At 41.6% G+C, this 24,894-nt stretch overlaps 1 protein-coding gene across 2 annotated transcripts in view; it reads left to right on the forward strand.

Annotated features, from left to right (window-relative positions):
* The window catches only part of GALNT9 (polypeptide N-acetylgalactosaminyltransferase 9), a 273,921-nt gene that overhangs the window by 101,463 nt on the left and 147,564 nt on the right, over positions 1 to 24,894 (forward strand). The window contains exon 3 of one of the 2 annotated variants that reach the window (XM_056341904.1): positions 12,678 to 12,832. Coding sequence is in view for 1 of the 2 variants with exons in the window: in XM_056341895.1 (XP_056197870.1) it covers positions 12,592 to 12,832 (241 nt within the window). In the remaining variant the exon portion in view is untranslated. Of the gene's footprint in view, positions 1 to 12,217; positions 12,833 to 24,894 lie in introns of those variants that run through there. The other variant, XM_056341895.1, reaches the window with a different exon arrangement.

The raw sequence follows: 24,894 nt of genomic DNA on the forward strand, positions 1-24,894 counted from the left end.
TTTACAGCTGTAGGATCAGGCCATGGTGTGAAAACAAATGCTAGAAGGCATTTTAAAAAGACATGAACTTTGGGATTTATTTGTGAATATCAATATTAATATTAAATTAAATATAAATGAAAAAGAGAAAAATTAGTATGAAAGAGCAAAAGAACTGCAAGAAACAAACAAAACATTACTTTTTAATTGGGTTGTGCATTCTCTAATTCCCTTTCCTAATCCAGTATAAGCAGCTGGCTTGTGACAATGTATTCCCAAAAGAATAAGCAATTTTCCTGTAACATACCAAATTGTGTCCATCATGGCAATGTTTAGTGTCTATCAGATATAAATACTTATTCTTTAAAACAAAGGGGTTTTCCTTTTCTCTGCACCCCAAAACCCTCAAATTCCCATTAGGGTAAGAATTTTTTATAAAAATCGTAGAATCATTTAGGTTGGAAAAGACCCTTCAGATCATTGAGTCCAACCGTAAAGCTGAATTACAACTGTAGGATTTACTGTGATTTAGAGGAGTGGATAGAAAGGTGTTCAGATACTTCTCTAGCTGTTTTAAGACACTAAAAGATGTACTATGAGGTACCACAACTTGGAGAGAGAGATTTCAGAGGACAAAAAGTGGACAAAAGGTTTGCTCTTGCCAGTTGTAACTTGCAGCAAGTTCTTAGGGCTTTCTTATCCCATGGCTCTGGGACTTTAATACTTTCATTGGTAAGGAGATTTCCCAAGGTGGAACCCTGCCGTTTGGTGTTATTCAATAGCATTGCTAGATCTCAGGCTGGGATTTAATGCTGATATTGCACTGCACCGCCAGCACTGTTTTGATGGTGCACAGTTCTCCAGTGGGTTAGGATACACTGGTAGCAGCGGATGGCGTATTAACATCTGCCTTTTCTTCTAACCTGAGAGTTATGTTCCAAAAGTTACGCAGCAGTAAGGACTTACAGTCGTAGCTAAGGCTTTTTACAGGTTTTTCGGGGGTTGCTTTGTTTTGTGAATGCAGGAGTCAACCAAGACTCTGTCTCTCAAGAAAATTCCCTGTGATAAGTGGGTAAATGAGGTGATTTATTGTGGTAAAAAAATACAAAAGAAATAATTATTAAAAAAACCCCAACACTTGAGTATTGTTTCTGAGTCTCAGCAGTAATAAAATCCACAGACAGGGGCACAAGTCCACTGCCATCCAGTGAGGTTATGTCTACTGTGCATGCCTGTCTTTGCTGAGTTTACGAATACGTGAAATTATTGTGGATCCACATCTATAGAATCTAACTTTCACCTTCAGTAGCCACAGGCTACTGGAAGGATATTGCTTAGTCTGTTGGCCAGGAGACTGGGCATTTCCAAATTCCAGCTGTTTATACAACAGTCCAGTTGTGCCCACAGAACTGTAAGTCTGTTCCTGCTCCAACTGAAGTAGTTTTATCCTGCCATAATCCCAGGAAGTCTAGAGTTCAGTTCTATCAGCCCAGAACCCCACCATGGGAGCACACTCTGCACAGGTGCTCTCATCAGCTGCATTTAAAGAACAGTTTTTCCTTCTGGTTGCTCTTAATGCTGCAAGTTCAGACAATTGTGTAATTGAGTAACAAAGCGATGGAAGATGTGACTTAGAACTTTTGTGCAGGCCACAGAAATTGCACTTCATTTGACATGAAATTAGGGCATGTTTATCTTGATACTGTAGTTGACTCGTACTTAATACTTGTAGTTGTCTGCAGCATGCTTTGGAAAGCTAGGTGAGTGTAAAAGAGCATACATTCACTGATCCCGATACAGATTTTCCTTAAAATGAAGATGTTACTTGACAAAAGTCAGATTCAGTATTGCTTGTTCAGTTTTCCTCTTTGAATTTACACTGATGCTATGCACAATTAATGGCAATTACATGAATTTACATTTTCAAGGCAGAGGATTTTCTCAGCACTCAATCTGGTCTTTATATCCAGGTCTTCCAGTTACATTAGTATTATAGTTTTACATGGCAGTATGCACTTATCTATTTTTAGAGTAGGCTATTTTAAGAGTAATCTGATGTATTCATTTATGTCTTACATAGAGTGAATGTTATAAAGATGTGCTATTCTTATCACTGCTGCCCATTATTATTTGTCTTGTCTATGGATTATGTGTCAGATGGAAGCACCTCACTGTCCCAGTTAAGATCAGGGTCCTGTTGTAGATAAATGCTCCATTCAAGCATTGAGAACAAAAAGTTTAGGAAAGTGCCACATGGGAAAAGGGGGGTTGTAAAATACATACTGAAGGATTCATCAGTGGAATCAATTCTATAGTAATCAGTAGTTGCATCTGTTACCAGTTAAAGCCAGTGGCAAGACCTGTTCTATGAGTATTACGTCTGGCTCTACTACCAGAAAAACTACAAATTTTTACTTTAAGACTTTTTTTTCTTTTTTTTTTTTTACCGCTGTTCCAAACCAACTTGTGCACCTGCGTCTTTGCAATGATACCTCTGCAAAAGGTATGCCCATTCTGAAGGCTTCCTAAATATTTCTTCAAACCAAACCTGCAGAACATTTGCCAGCACAGGCGATGAACTTCACTGCCCTCCAGCTAGCCAGGTAACAATGGCGTTATGTCTGGATTGGGCTCTGAATCTTTCAGGTGATGTATTGCTTGTGGGTATGTCTTTATAGTGTAGCGAATGTTGCACCCCTAGAAATACATTATTCTTCCTATGCTGTTCTTTTTTTGGCTCGCATGGGAAAGCATTCCGTGCCAAATGCCCTGAAGCCTTTCTTTGTGATACTGCAGAAGTTCCCTCTCCGTGTACTGACCACAAAAATTGTTAAGACCTAGGAGGAAACCAGCCTCAGCTACTTTAGCTACAGGCACATCAGAAAAAAATGAGATTTTTATTAACTTTCTTTTATTCTTCTTCTCTGTCCAATCTACCCTAGACTCTATTGGTAAGATTCCATTACATTCCAGTGTATTAACTTGCCAGCCTTTAGCTTCCTCTTGCCCTAATCCAGGTCTTGTTATGGTTTCCTCTTTCCTCTGTTCAAGAAGTTGCAGTATTTCATGTGACAGACAATTACTGTTTCAAGAGAATTCTCGTAACCTTTTGTCAAAAGTTGAATAACCTCAGTCTATCACCTGAGCTGTCCTTTAGTATTTACTCTGGCAGGGTACCATACTAATTGTGTTGAACAAAGCATGCTAACAAGCAGTAGGGCTTGCTCAGTGCAACATTGTCTCTGTTAAACAGCCATTGAAACCCCTGTACTTTACGCCAAGGTAGATCCATGCTGACCTCTGTCAAGGGTGTCCTCCCAGGGGCTGTGTGCCTGAGGGATGGAAGGGAACAGCCAGCACCAACAAAAGCTTTGTTCAGCACTAGGCAGCCTGTTCACTGCTTGTTGCTGATCTTTGGTTTATGTAAATCAAAAGCAGCTCAATAGACATTAAAAGATTTAATGTCATGAAATTTTTGTGAGTTGATACAATTGGACATGTTGGATCTAATATGTAATAATAAGTAGCATAAAGAAAACTACAGACATGATCCTTTCCATTTCATGTTTCCTTTATATAGGCGGAATATGATCTGTCCTTTATGGCTGGTATTAATGTCTGTACTTGGGAAATACAAGCCACCGACATAAACTATCTCCCTGTATTTAGTATTAAAAGCAGTAAGTGTTCTGTATCTGCAATTACACATAGTGGTGTAGTGGCTAAAGACATATGTAGCCTGAAATGCTTGTGAGCTTGGCCAGAGGCTTTGATGATGCAGTTTCACTGTGGAGAGTTTTTTTGAGAAATAATTTTCTCTCAAAATAAGCAAATATATAAATCAATGAAGCTCTTCAACTCCATAGCCCAGAGCAAGATTAATTAAGGGGGAAAAATGCTTAATCTGTCTGCTCACCAGAGAATTAATGAATAATAGAGAATGTCTTCCCAGCATCTACAGCTTAAAGGGTTATGAATATCTGTGCACATCGTACCTACATGTCCTTTCCTACTTGCAGCTCCTCCCACCATGTTGCTCTTTTGGTGCCTTGTGGCAGAGCAGATCTGTTGGTTTTCCATAGTTTTCTTGTTTTGGACTTTTATTTGTTTTAAGCTGCATATGGTCTCTAAATCAATTGAGATGAAAAGCAAATTCTGCCACTTCCCTTATGGCAAGCTGTCCCCAGTTTTCAGACAGAGAAACTGAAAATTAGTGAAGTTGTGTGGTCTGGAGCAGGAAACAGCATAATAGTTCTTTAAGCATTTTCATAGTGCAATATAGTCTTAAATGTTCTCTTCCCACCAACTGGCTCATTTTCAAACATGGTGGTTTGTTGTTGTTGTGTTTGTTTTTTTTTAAATAAAAACAAAAAAACCCCAAACAACCCTTCAGAACTGGTAAATGGGACTTTGTCCTTTACTGGGAATATTTGGGAATTCAACTCAACTAGACAAGTTTGGTTTTGTCATCCTACATCCATCTGTTAAGGCTTCTCACTGGCATAGTTTTTAGGATGGAATTCTACCATACATCAGCTTTTATCTTCTTATTTTTTTTAAGATGATAATTTTTAAAAATACTTTGAAGACTTTAATGCTAGAAATAGTTTGCTTTCTATTTAAATATTCTGAACATCTCTGTTAAAGGCAGATACAAACTGTTCTAAATGTTCTTTATTACTCACACAGGCACTGTCCCTGTGAAAAACATCATACATCAGAGGCTGGCAGTGATTCTTCAGATTTGCCCAGTGACAAGCCACTGTAGTCTTTGCTAAAAATGTCAATGTCAACTTTATTTGCCAAAACATGTTTTCTTCTTTCAAGCTGCCAGTTGTTGTTTCAAAATAAATGGAATCCAAAAATCTCATTATTTTTATTGTTTAAAGCCAGCGTTGGGTGCAGCTCTGGGGGTCAGAAGGTAACAATACTAATTTACCCCTGTGCTGCTGCACTTAGAATATTTAATCTCTTATGACTTTGACATGATGACTGGCTGTGTTTCTTAATTTTGTTGTGAAGATTTTGCTGGAGGGCCATGCATCTCTTAATAATGTGCATCACGACAGAGACAAGTAAGTAATGAATATTGTATGAGGCTCTTTTCCTACAAGTGGATAAGCCTGGGCAAATACCTGCAGAAATCCACAAGCCTGTACCTCATGGCAGAATTGGGACTGTGGTGATGATGGCCAAAGATTAATCTACCCTACTGAATTCAGTGCACTTCCAGTAGCAAAATATTTTTAACTATTCTAAGCCAGTGATAATGTTCAGCTTTTTCATAGGCTTTTGGCTAGATTGGGCAGGGAGAAACATCCTTCCAGCTTTTTAGTGCCAGCAAAGGACTGTTGCATTTAACATCCATCTAAGAAAGCCAGCTTCTTTTTATCAGTCCTTTCAATAAACAGACTTCTACCTAAAGCACAGCTATATTGAAAGCATGTCTTAATATAAAACTTGATCTGTACAGTGTTTTCTGCCTAAGACATTTAGAGCTGACTGCAAATTCTGTTACCGTAAGGTTGGCTGTTTAAGAGTAAAGGTGGAAACGAGACAAATGGATTCCAAGGAGGAACCCGATTGGGGTCATAGTCCACAGATGTCAACGGACACTTTGAGTCCAAAATTGATTTGTTCCTGGGATTAGGAAACCATTTATGAACAGTTTTTTAAAGAATAGTACTGTCAAACAGCAGTCTCTGCTTTAAAAGCTATACAGAATATGAGAGCAGAGAGAGTGACTGCAGCAGAAGAGGGAACACAAGGAACCAAAAGGCAATATTGGTCAGTGTGAAAAGCAGAAGCCTCAGCATGCAAACAGCCTAGCCATTGTTTAGGTTTTTGTAAATTTTCTGGCAACAGGAATAAGCAAAGATGGATTTCAAGGAGTATAATGAGGTAATTGCTGTATCTGTAATAGCTGGATATTAAACTACATTTATATATCTCTTGCACATTTATTTTCTTTGCTAGAACTCTCATAAACGTAGAAGCTGTCTCTGAAAAATTCCCAGATTTATTTCCAATGTGCGACTCTATCTTATCACAGTACCTCTGAAATTTCTTACAGTAAGTTATCCAAACATCAGTCTGCAATGTAGGGTCCCAGCGCAGCAGCTGTCAGGCAGGTTCCAACCACCTTCCCTTTTTGAGGCACAGATGGACTGGACTGAGTCTCTCTGTCATTTGTGTGAGATGAGGTCCTCAAGTATTTGTTTTCTGTTTTTGCGTGGAGTATGTCTAAGATCCTGCAAATATTCTTTGATCATGGTGAATGGTGATAATCCTCTCTTAGCAAACAAGCACCTATTCTGAAATTACAGTAGGAGAAAATAACAGAAAATGGATAGAGGACTATGCAGTTGGATTTTTAAAAAGTAGGAGCTCAAGTCATTCTTATTAAAATTGGTGAGAGCTGTAATGTTTATAAATTAGAGCTTTGTAAAATGCAAGCATGTGGGTTGAATAATTTAGTCTCGGTAGTTATTTATATTCTATTTTTACAATGACGGGTTTATTGGGATGTGTTAATGCGTGTTTGGATAATTGTTGGATTGTAGCTGTATGCTATTTACTACAGTGTGGTCATCAGCACAATATCACAAGCCTGAAAGCAGCAGATCAGCCTGCAGTTGTGCTGTGTATTATGAATCCTTTCTGCAGAGTCAACCTGTAGTTTTAATGCAATATGAAGAATATATGGGTAGTGCATTGCAGCAACAAGTGCAATGCTAGAACACAGTGCAGTCTGTACATTTGATGAACTATCCCATGTGCAAGTGGGAATTCCTGTAGGTTTAGAAGGAATTGACCCAAAAATTCCATTTAGGAAACTTCTGTGTAACCTTAATAAGTGATAATACTGCCAAAAATAAAGGGATCTATATATATTTCTATATAATTTCTGAAATATGTGTTCAGGTTTTAAGGCATCTTATTTGATTTAAAACCATCCTTGACATGAAGTTAAAATTCAGCACCTCCAGGCTAACCCTGTGAATACCTAATCCCTCTGTTGTGCCTGCAGCTTTGAGTAGGTCTGCTTGTTAGGAATGAGTCTTTGCACACTGTAATTGTGACCCCACCAATAAATGCTTATGGCATCAGGTCTGTAATAATTGGGTAATAATCTGTAATAACTGGGTCTGTAGCAGACAGGTCATCTTACTAAAGTAAACACATTCATCTTGTCTGAAACCACAGCACAGCACATTATGTTGTCATTCTGCTCTAAGTAGACACTGATAATATTCAGGGCTATCTAGTCACCATACACCTTTGCTTTCTGAGCCGACAGTAGATGTTCCTGGCACAGAACCACTGCATGGAAACCCCTCATGGCTTTTGGGCTTCCAGCCTTTTTAATGCGGTGAGATGGATACCAGGTTGGATATTCCTCTCCCTGCGTTACCTGGCCACAACACTCCTGAGCCAGCAGTAGCAGGTATTTGGTCAGCTGTGAACATGCTCCAAAGCCTCTGCATGAATATGAGCAGAGTGGCGGTTGGAAGCCTTAGGGACCTGGCAGTGTCTTGTTGCCAGAGGAATTCTTTGACTATTGGCCTTCTTGTGCCACTGTAATACCAGCTGCAGCAGAAAAGGTAAGAGGGTGGTTGGAAACATCTCAAGTATGAGACAGTTGAGAGTTCCTTATTTATTTTACTCCTAACTTGCTAGCTACTTTTGCCAAAACCTTCATGCAACTTCATGCAAACATCCTGTTTGTTCAAGCTGCTTCTTACAGAGCCTACTGGAGCCGTGGTAAAAAGGGGCTGCTGTGCAAATACTTAACTGCAGAAGTATTTGATGGGCTGCAATACCTCTTTGCAACAGGACGAGGGCCTCAGTTCTGTATGTCTGGGTAATTTAACAGAGATCTTGGACTTTGTTGTCTGGTTTTGTTGCTGTTTTCTTCTAAATAAATACTACTTAAAGTAGAAAAATATTAGGCTATATTAAAACTCTAAGCGATGAGCTAGAAAACGTAGTTGGGATTTCATCAGGAAAATGATAGGTGATATTAGTGTGTGTGAGTAACTACAGCTGGAATCTACAATTGCAGGTCATCACTGGCATAATGTTTTGTGTGGTTTGGTTTTTTTCTTTCTTTGAAGCTAGTGTTCAAATACTTTAAACATCAAAGTCTTCCCTTCTACACATTATTCATTCTTGCAAATGTCTCATATTGTGCAGTACAATAATCAGAAAGGTATGTCTCTCTAGATATAGTAAATCAATCTTGTGTCCTTTTGGGAAAGTGGTTGGGAATGATTTTATGATTCTTAACTTGGATTCAATAAAGTTATTTCAACCTAAGCTTTTTAAAATTCAAAAAACCTTCAAGCAACTTTTCAATCAACCTCTCCTTGCCTCTGCCAAAAGTAAAATCTTACTTTGTTTCATCAGCAAGCCAATTCCTTCGTCTCCTTCTAAGGACATTAAAATAAAATTCAACAGAATTTTTGTGTTCATAAAAAACTGAAGCTCATATTGATTATCTGTGTATGTACCCACCATACCTGGACTGCACAACAGAAGGCATGGTGGTTCCAAGGGTTCTGCTATAGAGGTGATACTTTGTAGGTCTGACATGGTCTTTCTTTATAACTTTTACTGACCATTTTTGGGGAAAACCTGAACTCAGGAAATGTCCAGGTGATGATGATGAGTATCTTGGTTGTATTCAATTGCTGCACAATCTACAGTTTTCACTAGCTGGTAAAAAAATAATCTAGTTCCTCTGTATTGTTTGAGGTTGGTATCTCCAAATGAACTGGGGTCAGGTTGACTTGGAGTCTGTTGCCTTGACTGGTTGCACAATGGACTCTGTAGATAATGGCTGTAAGACCAATGCTTTGCTAAAAGTTCTTTTCAAAATCTTTTAGTTCAGTGTTATTTGAAATGAAATTTACTGTCTCTGACCTCAGTAGCTAAACAGAACAGGATTGTAAGTGTAGAAGCAACTGAAGTTTTCCTCTGTATCAACATCTTTGTGCCAGCATGCAGTGTCCTGCAATAACCAAGAGTCAACAGAAACAAGCATAACTGTTGCAAGATCAACATTGTAAAAGACCAAGCAGTTTCAAGGAGAACCACAGACAAAAGCAGGTTTGGTTTTTTATGCTGCTGTTACCAATGCAGCCTTAGCTATATGACAGTCCAGTAGCAGCCCAGAAGTGCCCCAAGGCATTAAATGATCTTTGCTACATTAGGGAAGATGGCTGTGACAGATGGCTATTTTAGAGTGCTGACTGTGGTTTTAGAGTCTTTACCTCTAGCTGCTTACAACATCTTCAGCCAGCTGTCCTTCATCCAGGTGGGTTTTTTTGGCTGAGCACAGTGATAGCAGTGAGATGTAGAATATCATCAACTATAGACTGTCATTTGAATACACGGTATCTTGGTTTTTATTTGTAGCAGCTTCCTAATCTGTCTTGGATGATATGAGTGAAAACATGAGCCCTATGGGGACAACTAGGATTAAAAATCACTAAGAGGGTAATAGTGTGAGAGAGAGAGAACTGGATTTGTGATGTGGGGTGGGATCCTGGCATTGCCTTTGGCTTTTTCTGTTGATTTGGGACAAATTACCGGTGCCTTTCCATGTTCCCCACTTGTAAGGTAGGTCAGCAATCAGAGCTGATTGGTATGATTTCAACAAAAGCATTTTTACTGGAATCCAGATGTTGCATATATTGATTTTGATCTAGTTTTCTTTTGGCACTATATAAGCCTTTCTGAAGGAAGAAAAATTGGAACCTGACCCTTTTGGGCAGGAAACAGTGGCTTCAGCTCAATGCTGTTCATGTGAAAATATTTCAAAGCTTTTTGGTTTTGTTCCAATACGAAAAGAAAATAGATTTTCTGACCCTGAAATTTTTCCAAAAGCACTACTGCCATCCTTCAGTCAGCTCTAATAGTAAACCTTTTGTAACTTGCTTTGAGATCTCTGAATGAACAGTGATCTGTAAGAGCTAGTTATTATTTGAATGGTGTTAGGTAAGGTTTCAGCCATATAAGCATATTCTCACATTCTTCTGTACACACTGTAGAGTATTTTAAGCTGCATTTTTAAGAACATTTACTTCGTACAAGGCAAAAACTGTTTGACCTAAGTCAATCATGGATGAAATCATGTCTTTGAAAGAGCCCATTTATAACTGAAGTGATGTGAAAAATACCCCATCAAAACTTGGTAAACTCTGTAAAATAATTGAAGATGCTTTACAGCTCTTGGGACAAGCTAAACACTCATGTGTCAGAATCCAAACTGAAGTCCTGTGGCCAGCTTGTGAACTTGGAGTTTGTAATGGAAATAGTGATCTAACAGGTTCTTAACCATATCAAGACCAGCAGGTGTTGCTATAATATATTAAATGCTGTGAAGACATCTAATAAGCTACACTTGAGCATTATTTCAATACCTTTTCTTAAACCATGTTGGTGTTTTCTAGGGAAATGTAGTGCTATGACAGATTTGCAATAAGAACACTACTAAAATAATCAAAACACTGGAAAATTGCAGGTTCTGAGCTGTTTCTGCTGAGCTGACTGCTTCAGTGAAAGAATATCTGACCCTGTATTTAGATAATACTTATGTTTGAGAATACAGTACTGAAGGAAGTAACCAAATCATGCGCATATTTCTGTGGAGACATACCTTTTTGTAAGAGATGGCACTGCAGAAACCTGTGGCATCTTTTGCCAGGAATAACATTATGGTGAAACTCTCTCTAGGCTTGTTCTGTGCTGCTGATTCGTCCAACACAGGTTTCATTGGTGATCCCCAAAAGAAAAGGGGAGAATTCCTCTAAGACAGAAACACATAACTTCTCAAACAAACTGCACCCTCAGGAGCCTTGCAGAAGATGAGCAGCAGGAAGGTCAGAAGTAGGACAGCAGTGGAGAGTTTACACCTCAGGAAACCCTGAGCAGGCCTTGCTAAGTTACAGTGAGTTCAGGGAGGTTGTAACTTCTGCTGGATTTTGAGCTTGGCAGCTCGAAAGTATAGAAGGGAAAGGAAAAAAAAATCCCACAGCCAGGATTATATTATGGTATGCAGCCCTCTAAGTGAGGTGGTACACAAAGCAGGACCACTGTGAACATGAATGGAGAAGCTGCCAGCTGAAAGGGCTCATTTAATGTCCATAGGTATTGAGCTTAGAGATGTTGGTAATTCTTCAGTGTTCACTGGATGTGTGTTTGAGAGTAAGGGCTGAGGCTGCTTTTTTCCACCTGTGTGTGATTCTATGACTGTGATAGGAAAGACATGGACCCGTCGGAGCATGTCTAGAGGAGACCACAAAAATGATCAGAGGGCTGGAGCAGCTCTCGTGTGAGGACCAGCTGAGAGAGTGGGGGTGAGGCAGACTGGAGATAAGAAGGTTCCGGGGACACCTTATAGCAGTCTTTCAGTGCTGAAAGGGGGCCTGCAAGAAAGATGGGGACAAACTTTCTAGCAGGGCCTGTTGCAATAGGACAAGGGGTAGTGGTTTTAAACTGAAAGAGGGTAGATTTAGACTAGACACAAGGAAGACATTTTTTACAATGAGGGTGGTGAAACATGGGCACAGGTTACCCAGAGAGGTGGTGGATCCCCCATCCCTGGAAGCATTCAAGGCCAGGTTGGACGGGGCTCTGAGCAACTCCATCTAGTTGCAGATGTCCCTGCTCACTGCAGGGGGGTTGGACTAGATGACCTTTAGAGGTCCCTTCCAACCCGAACTGTTCTATAACTCTGTGTATTCTTGGCAAGGACTTCGCTTGCAGGTGGACGTGGTCCCAGCCGTGTCGCTTCCCGGCAGGATCACTAGCCAGTGTTGGACTGTGGCTGCCGGGAAACCCGCGGGGCCGAGTGCGTTACCAGCTCTGCCTCTTGCTGGGAGCCTGTGGCCGGCTTTGCGCTTACTCCAGCAGCGAGGCGGGTGGGCCATCGCCTCACCTGCACGGCTGCGCCCGTGGGAGGGCAGGAGCTGCTCGGAGGGCTGCCTTAGCCGCGCTCGGCCAGGGCACGGGCTCCCCAGGTGGGCAACGAAGAGAAAATGGCCACCGGTGTCTATCGTGGAGAGAAGCCGGCGCCTGTCCGCCTCGCCCCTCGGCCCGTCGCGCTGAAATGCGGCGGCGAGCGCCGGGGCTGCCCCGCGGGGCTCGGGGGCGGGCGGCGGCCCCCGGCAGGGCCGGGACGCGGGGCGGGGAGCCGCGGGCGAGGCGGGGCGGCGCGGCACGGCGGCTCCGCCGCGTGCATGTAGATGAGATCCCCCGGAGCACGTCACGCCGCACCGGCGCTCTGCGTTTGGGGCGGCGGAGAGCGAGGGCGGCGAGCGGGAGCCGCCGGAGGAGGAGAGGCGGCGGCGGCGGCGGCTCGGCGGGCGGCAGCGGCTCGGCCCCGCTCCCTGCGCGGCCCCGCTCCATGCCGCCCAGCCCGCCGCGGCGCGGGCCCCGCGGGGCGCAGGCGGGCGCCCGGCGCGGGGCGCGGCGGTGCTGAAGGACAGCTCCGCTCCGCGCCCCTCCGCACCCCTCCGCGCCCCGGGCGCGCCCCCCGCCGGGTGGCCGCGGGGCCGCCGGCCGCCGCGCCTTGATGTGCGCCCTGCCACGGCGCCGGCGGCTCCCATGGCGGTGGCACGGAAAATCAAAACTTTGTTGACGGTGAACATCTTGGTCTTTGTGGGCATCATCCTCTTCTCCGTCTACTGCAGGATCCAGGACCGCTCCCAGGAGCTGGTGCAGATCGTCCGGAGCGCGGACCGCCGGGCCAGGAGCCGCGGCGCCAAGGTGGGCAGTCTGGCCGACAGGGAGTCCATCCTGCAGCGCCTGGACCACCTGGAGGAAGTGGTCTACAACCAGCTAAATGGTACGGAGGGCTGCGAGGGGACGCAGCGCCGGTCCTGTGGCGCCCTGTGCCCGGGGAGGGTGCCGCAGACTGGGGAAGAGCACTCAAAGCTGGGGAGGGAAGCCCGGGCACCATACGCCCTGACCCCTCTGCTGAAGAGCAGAAAACAAAGGGAAAGATAGTGGCTGCAGGGGTTTGCTGGAGGGATTTGTTGAACACCCTTGCCACCCCCCACCCCCTACTCTCAGTCCAAAGTCAGCACATTCTCAATAGATGCAAAGTTAAGGAGGCTGCAGAGTTTGTGGGTTTAAGGATTGGTTGGAAGTCCCTATGAACTGTACCTGGGTTTACAGTTTGTCTGGATGTATTAACTCTGCATGGGTAGGTGTTTGCATAGCAAATACGCTGTTAGGTTATAGCTGGAAGTCATATACTTGGTCTTAGAACTACTTTAAAAGCGTTCTACTGAGTTCTTAAGCTGTGTGCTTCTAATGGCCTATTTAAACATACCACTCATACGTTTCCTTAATGACTGTGCCATTTAAATTTGACGTTGTCTTTGGTGAGGAAGGGAAGCACCCACCAATTCTTTTTATGACAAACCATTTCAATTCACCAGCCTTCAAAAATCTTGGTAGGTAAGCAAAGAACTCTTCCATGGTAGTTAGAACAGGCTAAGCCATAAAAGTTGTTATAGGACAACTAATGTTTCATGTAGAAACTAATCCTTCAAAACAAGTGCATTTATATTTGCATATATTTGTAAAGTTCTAAATGTGGAACATCAAGAAATAAGTATGTGATTAAATGTATCAGTGCTTTGGACAAGAAGAGGCTGAGGGAGTGAACTTTTCCATGAAATTGTAATATAAATGTAACATTTAGTGTCTAGCAACAAATAAAACTTTCGGTGTAAATATATTTAAGTACACTGAATGTGCTTCTAGGCTGCTGGTGAAAATCTTACTTGTAACATTAATTTAACAAAGGCTGCTGTAGTCTCAAAATGCAAACAAATAGGAGGGTTAGGATAAAGCATATTTCCTATTACTACTTTCTGAGTGAATGTATAAATCTAAGTAGGTGAGACTGTTATGGTAATATGCAGTTTACACCAGCAAGTGTTATAGAACACATATCCCCTTACGCACTCATCTGTATAAACAGGGAAGAGAGAAGGGAATGTGGAGTGCGGGTATCAGTCACAAAAATATACATTCATGAACTAGAGATAAAGTGTCAACAGATGTGTTTCCTAACCATATTCCAGAGCAGTTTTGAAGAATGTAGGATTTAAGGGGGAAATCTCCCTCCCAAATTCAACAAAGCCATAGAGTTCCCAAACTAAATTAGATCAGTCCCTGAGCTATATCCGTTGTAGCTCAACTGAGTGGAGTTTTTTTGGCCCAAATTGATTTGTTCTTGGTGGCATTTATAGGTGATACTTCAGGTAGGATTTACCTGCTCTGGGTTCATCTCAGCATAGGTAGCATCACCTAGAGAATCGCAGGAGTCCTTAACGTACCAGGCAGGCACCACTGCATGTAATGACTGTGGCTTCACAGTAAGCAGGAAGTTCTCTTGCAAATTATGCCTCTATTTTGGAGACTTTTTTTCTTCTTCTTCTTTAATGTGTTTTGTTGGATATGGAACTTCATAGTGAAATTGGTTGAACTTAAATGTTATGTTGCTTCATCAGGTCGTGAGAAACACTGCAGATAGTTTCTTTTTGAAAGTACTTACACAGGAAAATACAGAAAGTTTTTCAAGCTGAACTGTTAAAATTTCCTATTCCTTTCCCTTCCGCTTCTTTCTGACACAGTGGGTGTTTTTATTACATAGTGGCACATTAACACAGGTTAATTATTTCATCACCATTGTAAAAAGATACTTTGTCACTTTCTCTTTTTTCCCTCCCCTCCCTTCTATGGCAATAAAAATGAAAAGTCCTAAAAGACTAGGAGGTGCTACACTGGATTCATTGGAGTTGCATCACTGTAAGTGAAATCAGGATCAAGCATCTGCGTTTGGGCTTAGAGCACTGGTATTCCATTTTTAATATCATGACTCATTACTTATGCCATTAATGGGCATAATGCTGCTCTGGCAGCATTGAGATTCAGGAGAGCTTGTCTGTGATGATGCTCTGCCATGTCTCACAGAAAGACTGGTATTACAGAAGCACTCTTTCTGCTCTGGAGCTGTGCAGTTTCATCCTGATGTTGAGCGAGGTTTCTCAGATGTTATCCTGTATACTGCTTTGTCACAAGGTTGGATAGCCGTCTGAGGCCTTTGTGAATGTTAGTTTGTCATGAGGAGGGTCAAAGTCACTTTCATATGGAGAGACAGACATGGGTAGGTAGATTTTTTTCATAAGGAGTATGAATTCCTTGCATACCCAGAACTCCTGCAAACACCAGGAGTTTCAGTCCAGCTTGATATTACTGTTACAGTAGATCTGTCCAGATCAGTATTTCAATTTTCTGCTCTTGGACTTTTCTATTTTGAGATTAGCAGATTTAGAGCCACCTATTAAGTGTCTTATATTTTGGCAATAAATTCTGAGTGTTCTTTTATTTAGGTTTTCTTTTATATTTGGATTAGTTCTAGACTTGTAAGACATTACCTGGATTTCCCAGGGACTCTGTTGAAGATCCAGTGCATTAGAAAGACACTTCTGTGGGAGACCAGCCTTGCATCTGCAGCTAGGCAGAATTTTGTTTCTGTCACACTTACTTGTTTGCATGCAATCAAAGAAATGTTATTTGAAAGTGTACCTTCTGCAAGGAAAAATAAACACAAGAAGTAATGTTACAAGTGTACCAAGAGGCAACCTGAAACTCACTACCAGAAAACACATTAGCTTTCCAGTCTGAATAAAAACTGTGCATACAATGCCTGTGGAGGTGTGTGTAGAACGCAGAGGACCATGTATGAAAATCAGTAGAAAGCTGGTCCTTGCAACTATCTTTGGCAGAATAAGAATTTTTAGAACAGAATGAATGAGAATTGCCATGATTGCCTGCAGAGTCGTGCAGACATGCACCCAAACAATAGTTTTCAGTTGGCTCGTGCTTTGATTTTATATCAACTTAGAAAAATAGCTTGCTTTGCACTCAGCTGCTGGTTTTGGTGGAAGTAAATGAACAGAATGTGCAAAGGGAAAAGAGAGCAATGAAATGTGTCTGTGGAATTTCCTTGATGAAACTTTATATTGCCTCTTAATATTTGACTTTGGGTATAACATACAGTTTGAAAAACTGAGTTATTCTAGATCTAGTTCATCAATGTATTCCTTTTTTTTTTTTTTCATTTTTACTATGGTATTTCTATTGACCAATATGATTTATTGTCAGTCAACACAGAACTAATGCCAGGTAGCTTTAGTAGCAACTAATGAAATGGCATTGATGATAATACCTTGGTATTTTTTTCCTTTGCCTCTATTTGTTGTAAAGGGGAAAAAAATAAAAAGAGATTTAATTGACTGAATTTTTCCTGTAATCAGTTTTGCATCTGAGTCTGTTGCTAATGATTTACCATAGAGGATAAAGAATTTTTGATGCTCAGAGTAAAGCATAACCTTTCATGCCAAAAAGCAATTGAAGGGTCAGACTACAATTTCACTGTAATTGCCTTTTTCCCTTTTCACTGTCTCTTTCCAGTAATACACAACAATCAATACAGCATGTAATTAGATTTCATTCAATCCGCAAAGATTAAGAGAGTTTTCATTTTCTCATTATGTATTCTCACATCATGTCTTCCTACCCATGTCTTCTACATTAGACCTCTTCGACCTGTTCTATTGCAGACAGAGGGATTGGAGGGATAAGTCTGGAGTATTCCCTTGAATTTGACAGATTATCATTCTTTACACATCATAATTTGATTTTGCTCTCTTTGGGAAGATTAAATACAATAGCAATTCCCAGTACAATAAATGGGTTTTGCATTGCGTATGCATTTCATGGAGGAAGCTGGGGAAGGGAAGTGGACAATTCATGTAATTGCACCACATAGGCTTAAAATGATGGAAATAGCAGGTCCTAGGTGCAGAGGACTCATTCATGCAGACTGGGACTCCTGATTTTTAGAATGCACTGGAAGCAAAGTGATTGCATTTAAAAATTAGCCCAGCAATCTGCATACTTAAAAGGTGCAGCAGTATTTTTAAAAGGATAGTTTAGTCTTCATAGGCTTGGGACTGGTTGAAATTGGTCCCAAATTTCCATATCAAAAGTAAGGGTTGGGAACAGGCTGCAAACGAATCATGTGAATGTCCACATCTGATTTGTCAAAAAGAAGCTTTTTACAGCTGGAAACTTTCAGCTGAAGAGTAATTCCATTCCAGAGAAAAGAGGTAAAGGGACGTGTGAGTGGTGGACAATTAAGTGTGACTGCCAGCCCTGCTGCTAATGAAACTGCATCTTTTCATACCCACATACAGATTCTTATGTAATAATTATTTCTATTTGATTTTTTTTTATGGTCTGATGCTAACATGCATCTGACAAAATTAGCACATAATTATCTCCAATAGTATTGACTTACTTGTGGGTGCTGGTCCTAGCCATGTGCTTTCCTTGCCCTAGTGAGTAGCTTCTCCACATGGTCTCCTTTTGAGTTTTTTTTTAAGAAATGCAAGGTTGGGCCTAGTGAAGACAGGAGTGAAAAATATCAACTCTGTTTTTTTGTTTTTCGAAGTTTGGCTGCAGTTTACTGGTTTACCATACGGTGTATAACAAGTTTTTTCAGTGTTTCTAAATTGCTTACTGAAGCTTAAGTAAGTAACTATTGCTATAGGCCTGACCTTCTGTATTGCAAAGTGATGTCCAAAAGTCCAATTTCCACTTCACATTGGCTTTAGCTGTGTTAGTCTTGAATTATGTAGTGGAGAAAACTCATAATCAGTGCTTTCAGGAAGATTCTTTTCCCCAAAATAAGGGAAGAAAACATCATGAGTCAATGTTTGGATAGCCCCTATTAAAAATATGAGGTAATATTTGAAATTTTATTACTCTGTTTAGCCACTTTAGGAAGAAAAGGTCTAAAGGTTTGGTAGAAAAAAAGAGGGTAAATCTCTCTTGTAAAACAGGTAAAATTACATCCAACTATTCAAAATATTGACAAATACAAAAAATATATCCCCATTCCAGCAGCACATCAGTGATTTTGAAGTCACTCCTTGTACTCTGTCTCATGTACTAGTAACTGGTTTTTTAATGTAATGTTTCTGCTTTTTGCATTTGTAGCTGGGAAGAAAGTTTATTTTGACAGAAAAATCATGTGGCAGTTTTATCACTGACTCATTTATATGTGCAGAACTTGAATCATTTGTACTATGTAGGATTAAAGATTTGTGGTTTGTTTTTTTTTTAAAAAGTGTTTACAGAGGTGGAAAGAAAACCTTTGACTGATGTTTTTGTTGCCTTTTAGGAGGTATTCTCATTCAGTTTCTTTCCATTTCTTTGTGGATGTGGCTGGAGTTGGAAAAGCAGAGGTCTGTCATCTTTCTAGTGAATAGCTGCAGTGTGGTTGTTGCACATCCATAATCGTCATGCAGGTTTAAAGGATTAGAAAAACTTGCTGTAACTTAATAACCTTGATAGTGGGATGTGGGGTTGTTTTTTGGGTTTTGGGGATGGTAGTGTTTATTTGACTTTTTTAAGTAAGTAAGGGCAGATAGTACTTAAACCAAGAACATAATTCAAGAATGCAGTTCTAGCCACTGAGTGCATGGCTGTTCTCCAAGGGAATAATAAGATTTATGAAAGGAAGGAAAAGAAATGAGTCATGTTTGACAAATCTTCTTTTTATTAATGCCCCTCTCTAACCTTACTAATGGGTACTCAGTCTCTCTTTCTCATATACTTAGCATAGTTTTTTGTTATTATTTGTGGGGTTTCACTTGGCAGTCATTTCCATCACTTAGTTTAAACTAACGAACTGAAAGTGGTGGTGGTGGGGGGAAGGAAAGAAAAAGAGCCTGTGACGTGATGGATAAAAGGAAGGAAGCAAGCCAATGACAGCAGAGCAGCTTTCATCCTTGTTGTAGTCCTATTGATCAAAACTGTCCTCTGAAACAGGAGAACTTTAGCTTCTGAAAATGAAAGCCACAGATCCTCCAGCAACCCAAAGTCATCTCCTGAGAGCACAGAGCTAAAGCAGCCAAGTGTTAACTGGATGTGCACATGACTTGTGTCTGCTTTTCCTAAAACCCATAGCTATGGTGCCATAGAAATAGCTGTGAATGTCTGAAAGCTTCTTAGGTGGAGGCAACATCTGTTTCAAGGACAGCACAGCAGATGCAAACCGATTAAAAATTGTCTTTCTGCCCTATAGTTTTCATCCTTTCGGGTGTTCTGGAATATCCAGGTTTCCCAGAGGCTTTTGGAGACAAGCTGCAGTGCAACTGACACTTGCTGGTTACTCAGCAAATCCTGTAGGACATAAGAAGAGCAAAAAAATTACCTGTATCGGGGCTATCTCCTGAACCAAGATTTGTTTGTCTTATGGAACAGAAGGGAGTAATCAGGGAGCAGCATGATGTGACTTGGTCTCAGGTCCTCTCATTTAGCTGGGGTTACTTGGAGTTCAAGTGCATTGTAGTGCTGTTGGGAATGAAGGTGACAATTTTGGTTCTGTGATTTATTTCTGTCTGATCTGCTAGGCTTTCGAGTCCTTGTTTGCAAACTCTCCAGTACACTGAAAAGTATGGAATTTCACCTGTTGAAGATAGCTTCAAAGCTTGGTAGGCTTCGTCTCTTCAGTGTTGGCTTACCTCTTAATTTCTGTCCTGTCTTCTTTCATCACCCACAGTATCCGCACTGGTAGCATACAAGAGTGTAGCACATATAATCTGTATGACTTCTCTGGCCGTGGTTTTTTGAATTCTGAAGCAGTAGCAAAGGGCCTTCATTTGCATCAAGAAGAGGTCTGACTTCTGTTGAGTTCTGCTTTCTTATCCCTCTGTTTGGCATTCTCCTCCCACGGTGAGGGAAGAGGGTTTGTGCTTCTGTGGTTCTTTGCACTAGCTTTTTCTTTCACCTGGTTTAGCTAACTGGGACTCATGGCTACGTATGGAAAGACAGTGCAGCAGCACTTTCTGTGGGAAATCCAGTGGAACATCCAGAGGAGTTCTCACACAGGTTTCCTACCCCTCTTACTTCATTTGTCAGGCCATTTAATTTCTGAATAATTGCATGTTTGTTTGTGCCTCTTACATCATCTCGCTGAAATGTGTGTTGAGAGGGCTAGCTTTAATGTCAATAGACAAGTTTGTTGGTCTTTTACTAGTAAGAGGAAGAGATGGATGTCCTCAGGATAACAAACCCACGTGCTGTTCGCCATCAGGCTAAATTACTCTGTGTATTCTGCCCAGTCTTGTAACGCTGCCTTGCAAAGCAGACGTGGCTACCTGCTTCTCCCTTTATTTTACTGGGATGACTTGTTCCGAGGCATGGTTCTCAAGCCAAGGATGAGCCTGAGACCATAAATTGTTTCATATCCTCAGTGGGGGGAGTCCTTAGTGAAACAGCGCAGTAGGAAAGGGCCAGTTCTGGGAATCTCTGACAAATGGCAAAAGGCCTAATGTATATATTTTTTTCCAAGTGTGTCCTTGATTGCTGGCTTTGGAGGAGGGCCTGAGGGCAGCTGCAGGGTAGATAGCTGAGGAGACAACAGACTGATTCTGTTTTGTTTTCATGAGCAGCGTGGACACAGAGTTTTCTCAGGGGCTGAAGAGTTGTCTAAGTAAATGAGGAAAACATTTTTAGAAAAGGTGAGAATATAGTTTTCTGGGTATTTTAAGCTTTATACCACCTCCTGTGGAGCCATTCTCTAGAAGCCCTTTCATTTGCCACCACAGACTGATTTATAATTCTAATATTTGAGCTGTAATTTGCATGCCATCCTGGGAGAATGGGCAATGATTAAGAAAACAAAACCAAAGAAAAGATTTTTGAAAGAGCTTCTTTAAGCACTGCTACTTAAAAATGGCTCTGTCAGGCAGCGGTATTTGATGCCAGAATACTACAGGAGGGGGTTACCTATTTCACAGCATCATTTGGAAATCACATCTAAATAACCCAAACTCAGTGGATGAAAATACAAAGGAACATGTTGGCCTCTGGGATTCTTTAGTGCATTTGCTTCGGTCTTAACCTCCTGCGCTAAATGTTAGCGCAAATGCCTAAGAGGCGGCTGTAATGTCAGCATCTCCCTTGGGTTGAATAGCCACTGTGAAATGGTATAGCATTGGCAAAAGCCATGCTATCCCCCAACAGATCCCTGACACCGCCTTCCTCTCTGCAAGACCAAAACAGGTCTGTGGAAAGAAGCTGCTGACGTAAAGGCCTTTGCTACCTCAGTGCCACTGGACTCTGCTCCAAGAAAACAATTCCTTGTCTCTGTAAAACACTGCTTTCTCCTCTTCAGGCAATTAACTGTGCCAGGAGGGAGAGGAGAAAATCTGAGTCTGTATAGGCAAAAGGCAGCCATGGAACTCAATTATCTACCTTTTATTTATATTTCAGAGCTACTTATACAGGCAATCCGGTTGCTTTTACAGGAGTACTCATAAGAAAAAGTGATCACTAGTATAATGGTCTCACTTGATAAGCCATGATTCAAACCAGGCTTGCTAGAGTTGCTTTTGAATCACTGCTTGCTGCAAGCAGCATAAAACATCTCCCATCTAGGCTTTAATGTCTGATAAACTGATCGGGGAAGAAAATGAATCCTGCCAGGTCTCCCTCTTTTGTGAATTTCTTTAAATATCCAGATACTCCAAAACGCAAGTACTACTTACAGAAGTTCATGCAGGGCTGTGTTAGACTAGGCAGATGCCTGTGAGGGATGACCTCTGTCAAAGACTTCATAGACTCGTGAAGTACAGAGCTGGTCTCTGTGGGATTACTGGTGCGTTACTAGTTTTTGTTCCTGGGGAGAACTGTTAAAAATCACGGGTGTGGTACAGTCAGCAGTCATGGTTAGTCAGGAACCTGTGAGGTGCAAATCCAACACAGCTTTCTAAGCAAACCACAGATGCTGCCAACTGCTGTCCCACTGTCAGCAGTGCGTTGTGTGGACAGTGACAGATACTGCTGGTTGGATGGGCTAACTTGCTCAGATAGGTTTTTATGCCTGTAGCAATGATCCATATTCTCCTCAGCTCACCCATGCGCTTAGTCCTATTGGAGTCAGTCAGCTAAATTCATTCTTGCTATTGATCCAGAAGCATCAGCACAGCCAGTAGTTACCAGCATAGTAACTCCAGTAGTAAATTTTGCCAAATGAAGGTACTTGGGCCACAGGATGAACAGTATATTGGCTAGTTATGATGGTGTGTAAGTACTATAAAGGATGAATTCATGCTGTGTCCCTGTACTAATTTAGTATGGTTGAGAACAGGATCTTTCCTCCTTGAAAGCTTTGGAGTGATTCCCCTTTCTGGTACAGATCTAGTGAGCTTTGTGTTTCTATCTCTGACCCCTACTACTGGAGTCTTTGATGGCTTTTGTTTGCACTGTTTGGCTCCAGTTTGCGTTTCGCAAAAAGAATACACAGATCAGGAGGTCAGATTATCGTGGCTGTCTTGCTCCTGGTATCTGAGCAAGCTTTGTTCAGAGATTGATTTATCTGTTTCCACAACACTGCACAGTACTCTTATCTACCTACCATGGAGCAAAACCATATCCTCTTCTCACACCATATCTGTTACGTATGCTGCAGGACACAACCCCCCTTGCCTCAGCTACTGCCTGTGCTCTCATGGACATAGTTCCCCCATCCCTCAGCCATTGTCTACATGGTAGAAGCTCTTCACTTTTGACCTTTGAGATCTGCTTCTGCCTGTGATAATTTTTGTCTCAGTTTGACAGCACTGGGCAAGTTGGTGCCTAACTCACAGACTAGGCTTTTCCTCAAGATTTGACTGAATAAGTATTTTCAGTATGGATATGCAATTAAATGTGTATAGATTATCTGCATCTCAGCTGAATGCTGTAACCACTAGTATATTGTTTAAAAAAAAAACCAAAAGGAGGATCATATAACTTTCCCTTTCCTTTATGTGAAGGATAAGGCATCTGCTGCATTCTTTAGAGCTGCGGGTCTTACAGGGGCAAATATTTCCAGACTTCAAAGCAAGGATGGGTCTTTTCATTCCTGCTTTTTCAGCATCCTTTGTTGACTAGCCCCATCCTGAGCCTCAGCCAAAGGTTTGATCTGTTCCTGGAGGGAGGGCAGGTCCTTCCTGCAAGCACCTGCTAGCACCTAGGAGTTATCCTCGGTGTGGTAGAGCACTTTGGAATGCATCAAAACTGGAACTTGTGCAAGGTCACTCACACTCTCAACTTCTGTTTCCCCCAGCCCAGACTGGCATCCTAGCCAAGGTACTGCTGTACCATTCATAAAGCAAAAGGGACTTCGTTGCACAGGAGTTCGTTTTTTTGGAAGGTATCCACCATGACAGCTGGAAAGCCCTCTCCTGCAATACTGGAGAAGTTTGCTTCTCATTTTGTCTCTGGCATTTTTGGTGGGGTGATAGGGTTAATTGGTTGTTTTTCATTTGATTCTTTATGCTAGTTTTATATTTTATTTGGCAATAGGGCCTCACTGCCCTTTTAGAAATTGAGGTGGTTTTTTTTACAGCTCTCACATGCCTCTAGGATGTGAAGCTTTTGTAAATAAAAATGTATTTTTTGTTATATTCACTCATTTTCAGACAAGCCTTGTGTTGTAGAAAAGATTGGTGGTGTTCTTTCCTGCGCATACTGAACTGAAGGCAGCGATAAGACTAAAAATATCCCCAATAGAAATAACATTGTATAACCCAAAGGTTAGTCTTGCTCAGGATTAACATTTGCAGTTGCTTTATAGAGTCCCTGTAAGGCAGAGTTCTAGCCATCCGGCCATACGTAAAGTAAGGCTACAGATAGCTGCAAAATTTTGCATCTGTAGAACTCGATCCCATTGGTGGCTACCACAAGCAGAAACCTGCTGATGAAAGATGCTGATACCCATTGTGCACCTGTCAGTTGGCCAATGAAGGTTACGTGTTCCTGTGTTGCGTTACAAGCACTGTGCTAGAGGTGCTGGGCAGGGACTAGGTACTCTTCACACCTCTAATAGGAAAACCAGATTTTGCCACACAGGGCTGTCCTAAAACATGATGATAGATTGCCGGTGACTCCATGTAACAGATGGGAGTGGGGTATGAAGCAAGAGCGAGCTGATCATGTTCAAGTTACTAAACAACCTAATACTAAGATGTCTAACCGCTGAAATTGTTGATGCTTGCAACTTACACAAGCAGTGAGTGCGTTTGGCTTGGAAAAATGGGTGGTTGACATAATTTCTGTGTCACATGGACAATCCCCAGAATCAAGGTCTGTGGATTTAGGCTTGTGACTTCCAGCACAATTGCAGGGACGTGGGCTGCCAAATGCTCTGCTGGAGCCTGCTTGTGTGTTTCTTCCTGGTGACCAGTCTTTTCTCCCACTTTTTGATGATCTTTTGCATCCAGTAGAAGCTGCAGCTCTCTCAACACTTGAAGAATTTCTTTTGATCATTCACTGCTGGTATTGTAGGGAGCAGTGAAAAGATTTGCAGTGAATTAATTAGAAATTTCCCATCTTTCTTTAATATTTGGCAAACTCACTTGATATATCCTTCCTGGGATAATCCTTTAGGCATAGACCTGAACATGTCAGCACCTGCACTGAACAGCTCTCAGCTAGTCCAGCTTTGAATAACCAAACCCAATAATTTTTTATTTTAGATTGGTGCTAGCCTGATCCTCCTCCTGAAATAGATCCATCTGGCTCAATGTATTTTCATTCAACAGACAATTAATTCTGGAATGAAAGTGGCTTTCACAGTACTGGTATCCAGTGGGGTTATATGTAAAACCTGTTTTCTGATAGAGTCAGCTTGGTATGGTTCCAACATTCCCAGCCATGTTCCCATTTCAGGCCTACAAGACTCGGAGCTGGGCTGCAGAGAGCCTGTTCAGATGAGATCAGGGAATTAAGAATTTCTTCTGTGATTCATTCTGAACCTGATCTGCCTAGTAACTG

Source organism: Falco biarmicus, chromosome 1 (genome assembly GCF_023638135.1).
Source record: "Falco biarmicus isolate bFalBia1 chromosome 1, bFalBia1.pri, whole genome shotgun sequence".
Lineage (NCBI taxonomy): Eukaryota > Metazoa > Chordata > Aves > Falconiformes > Falconidae > Falco > Falco biarmicus.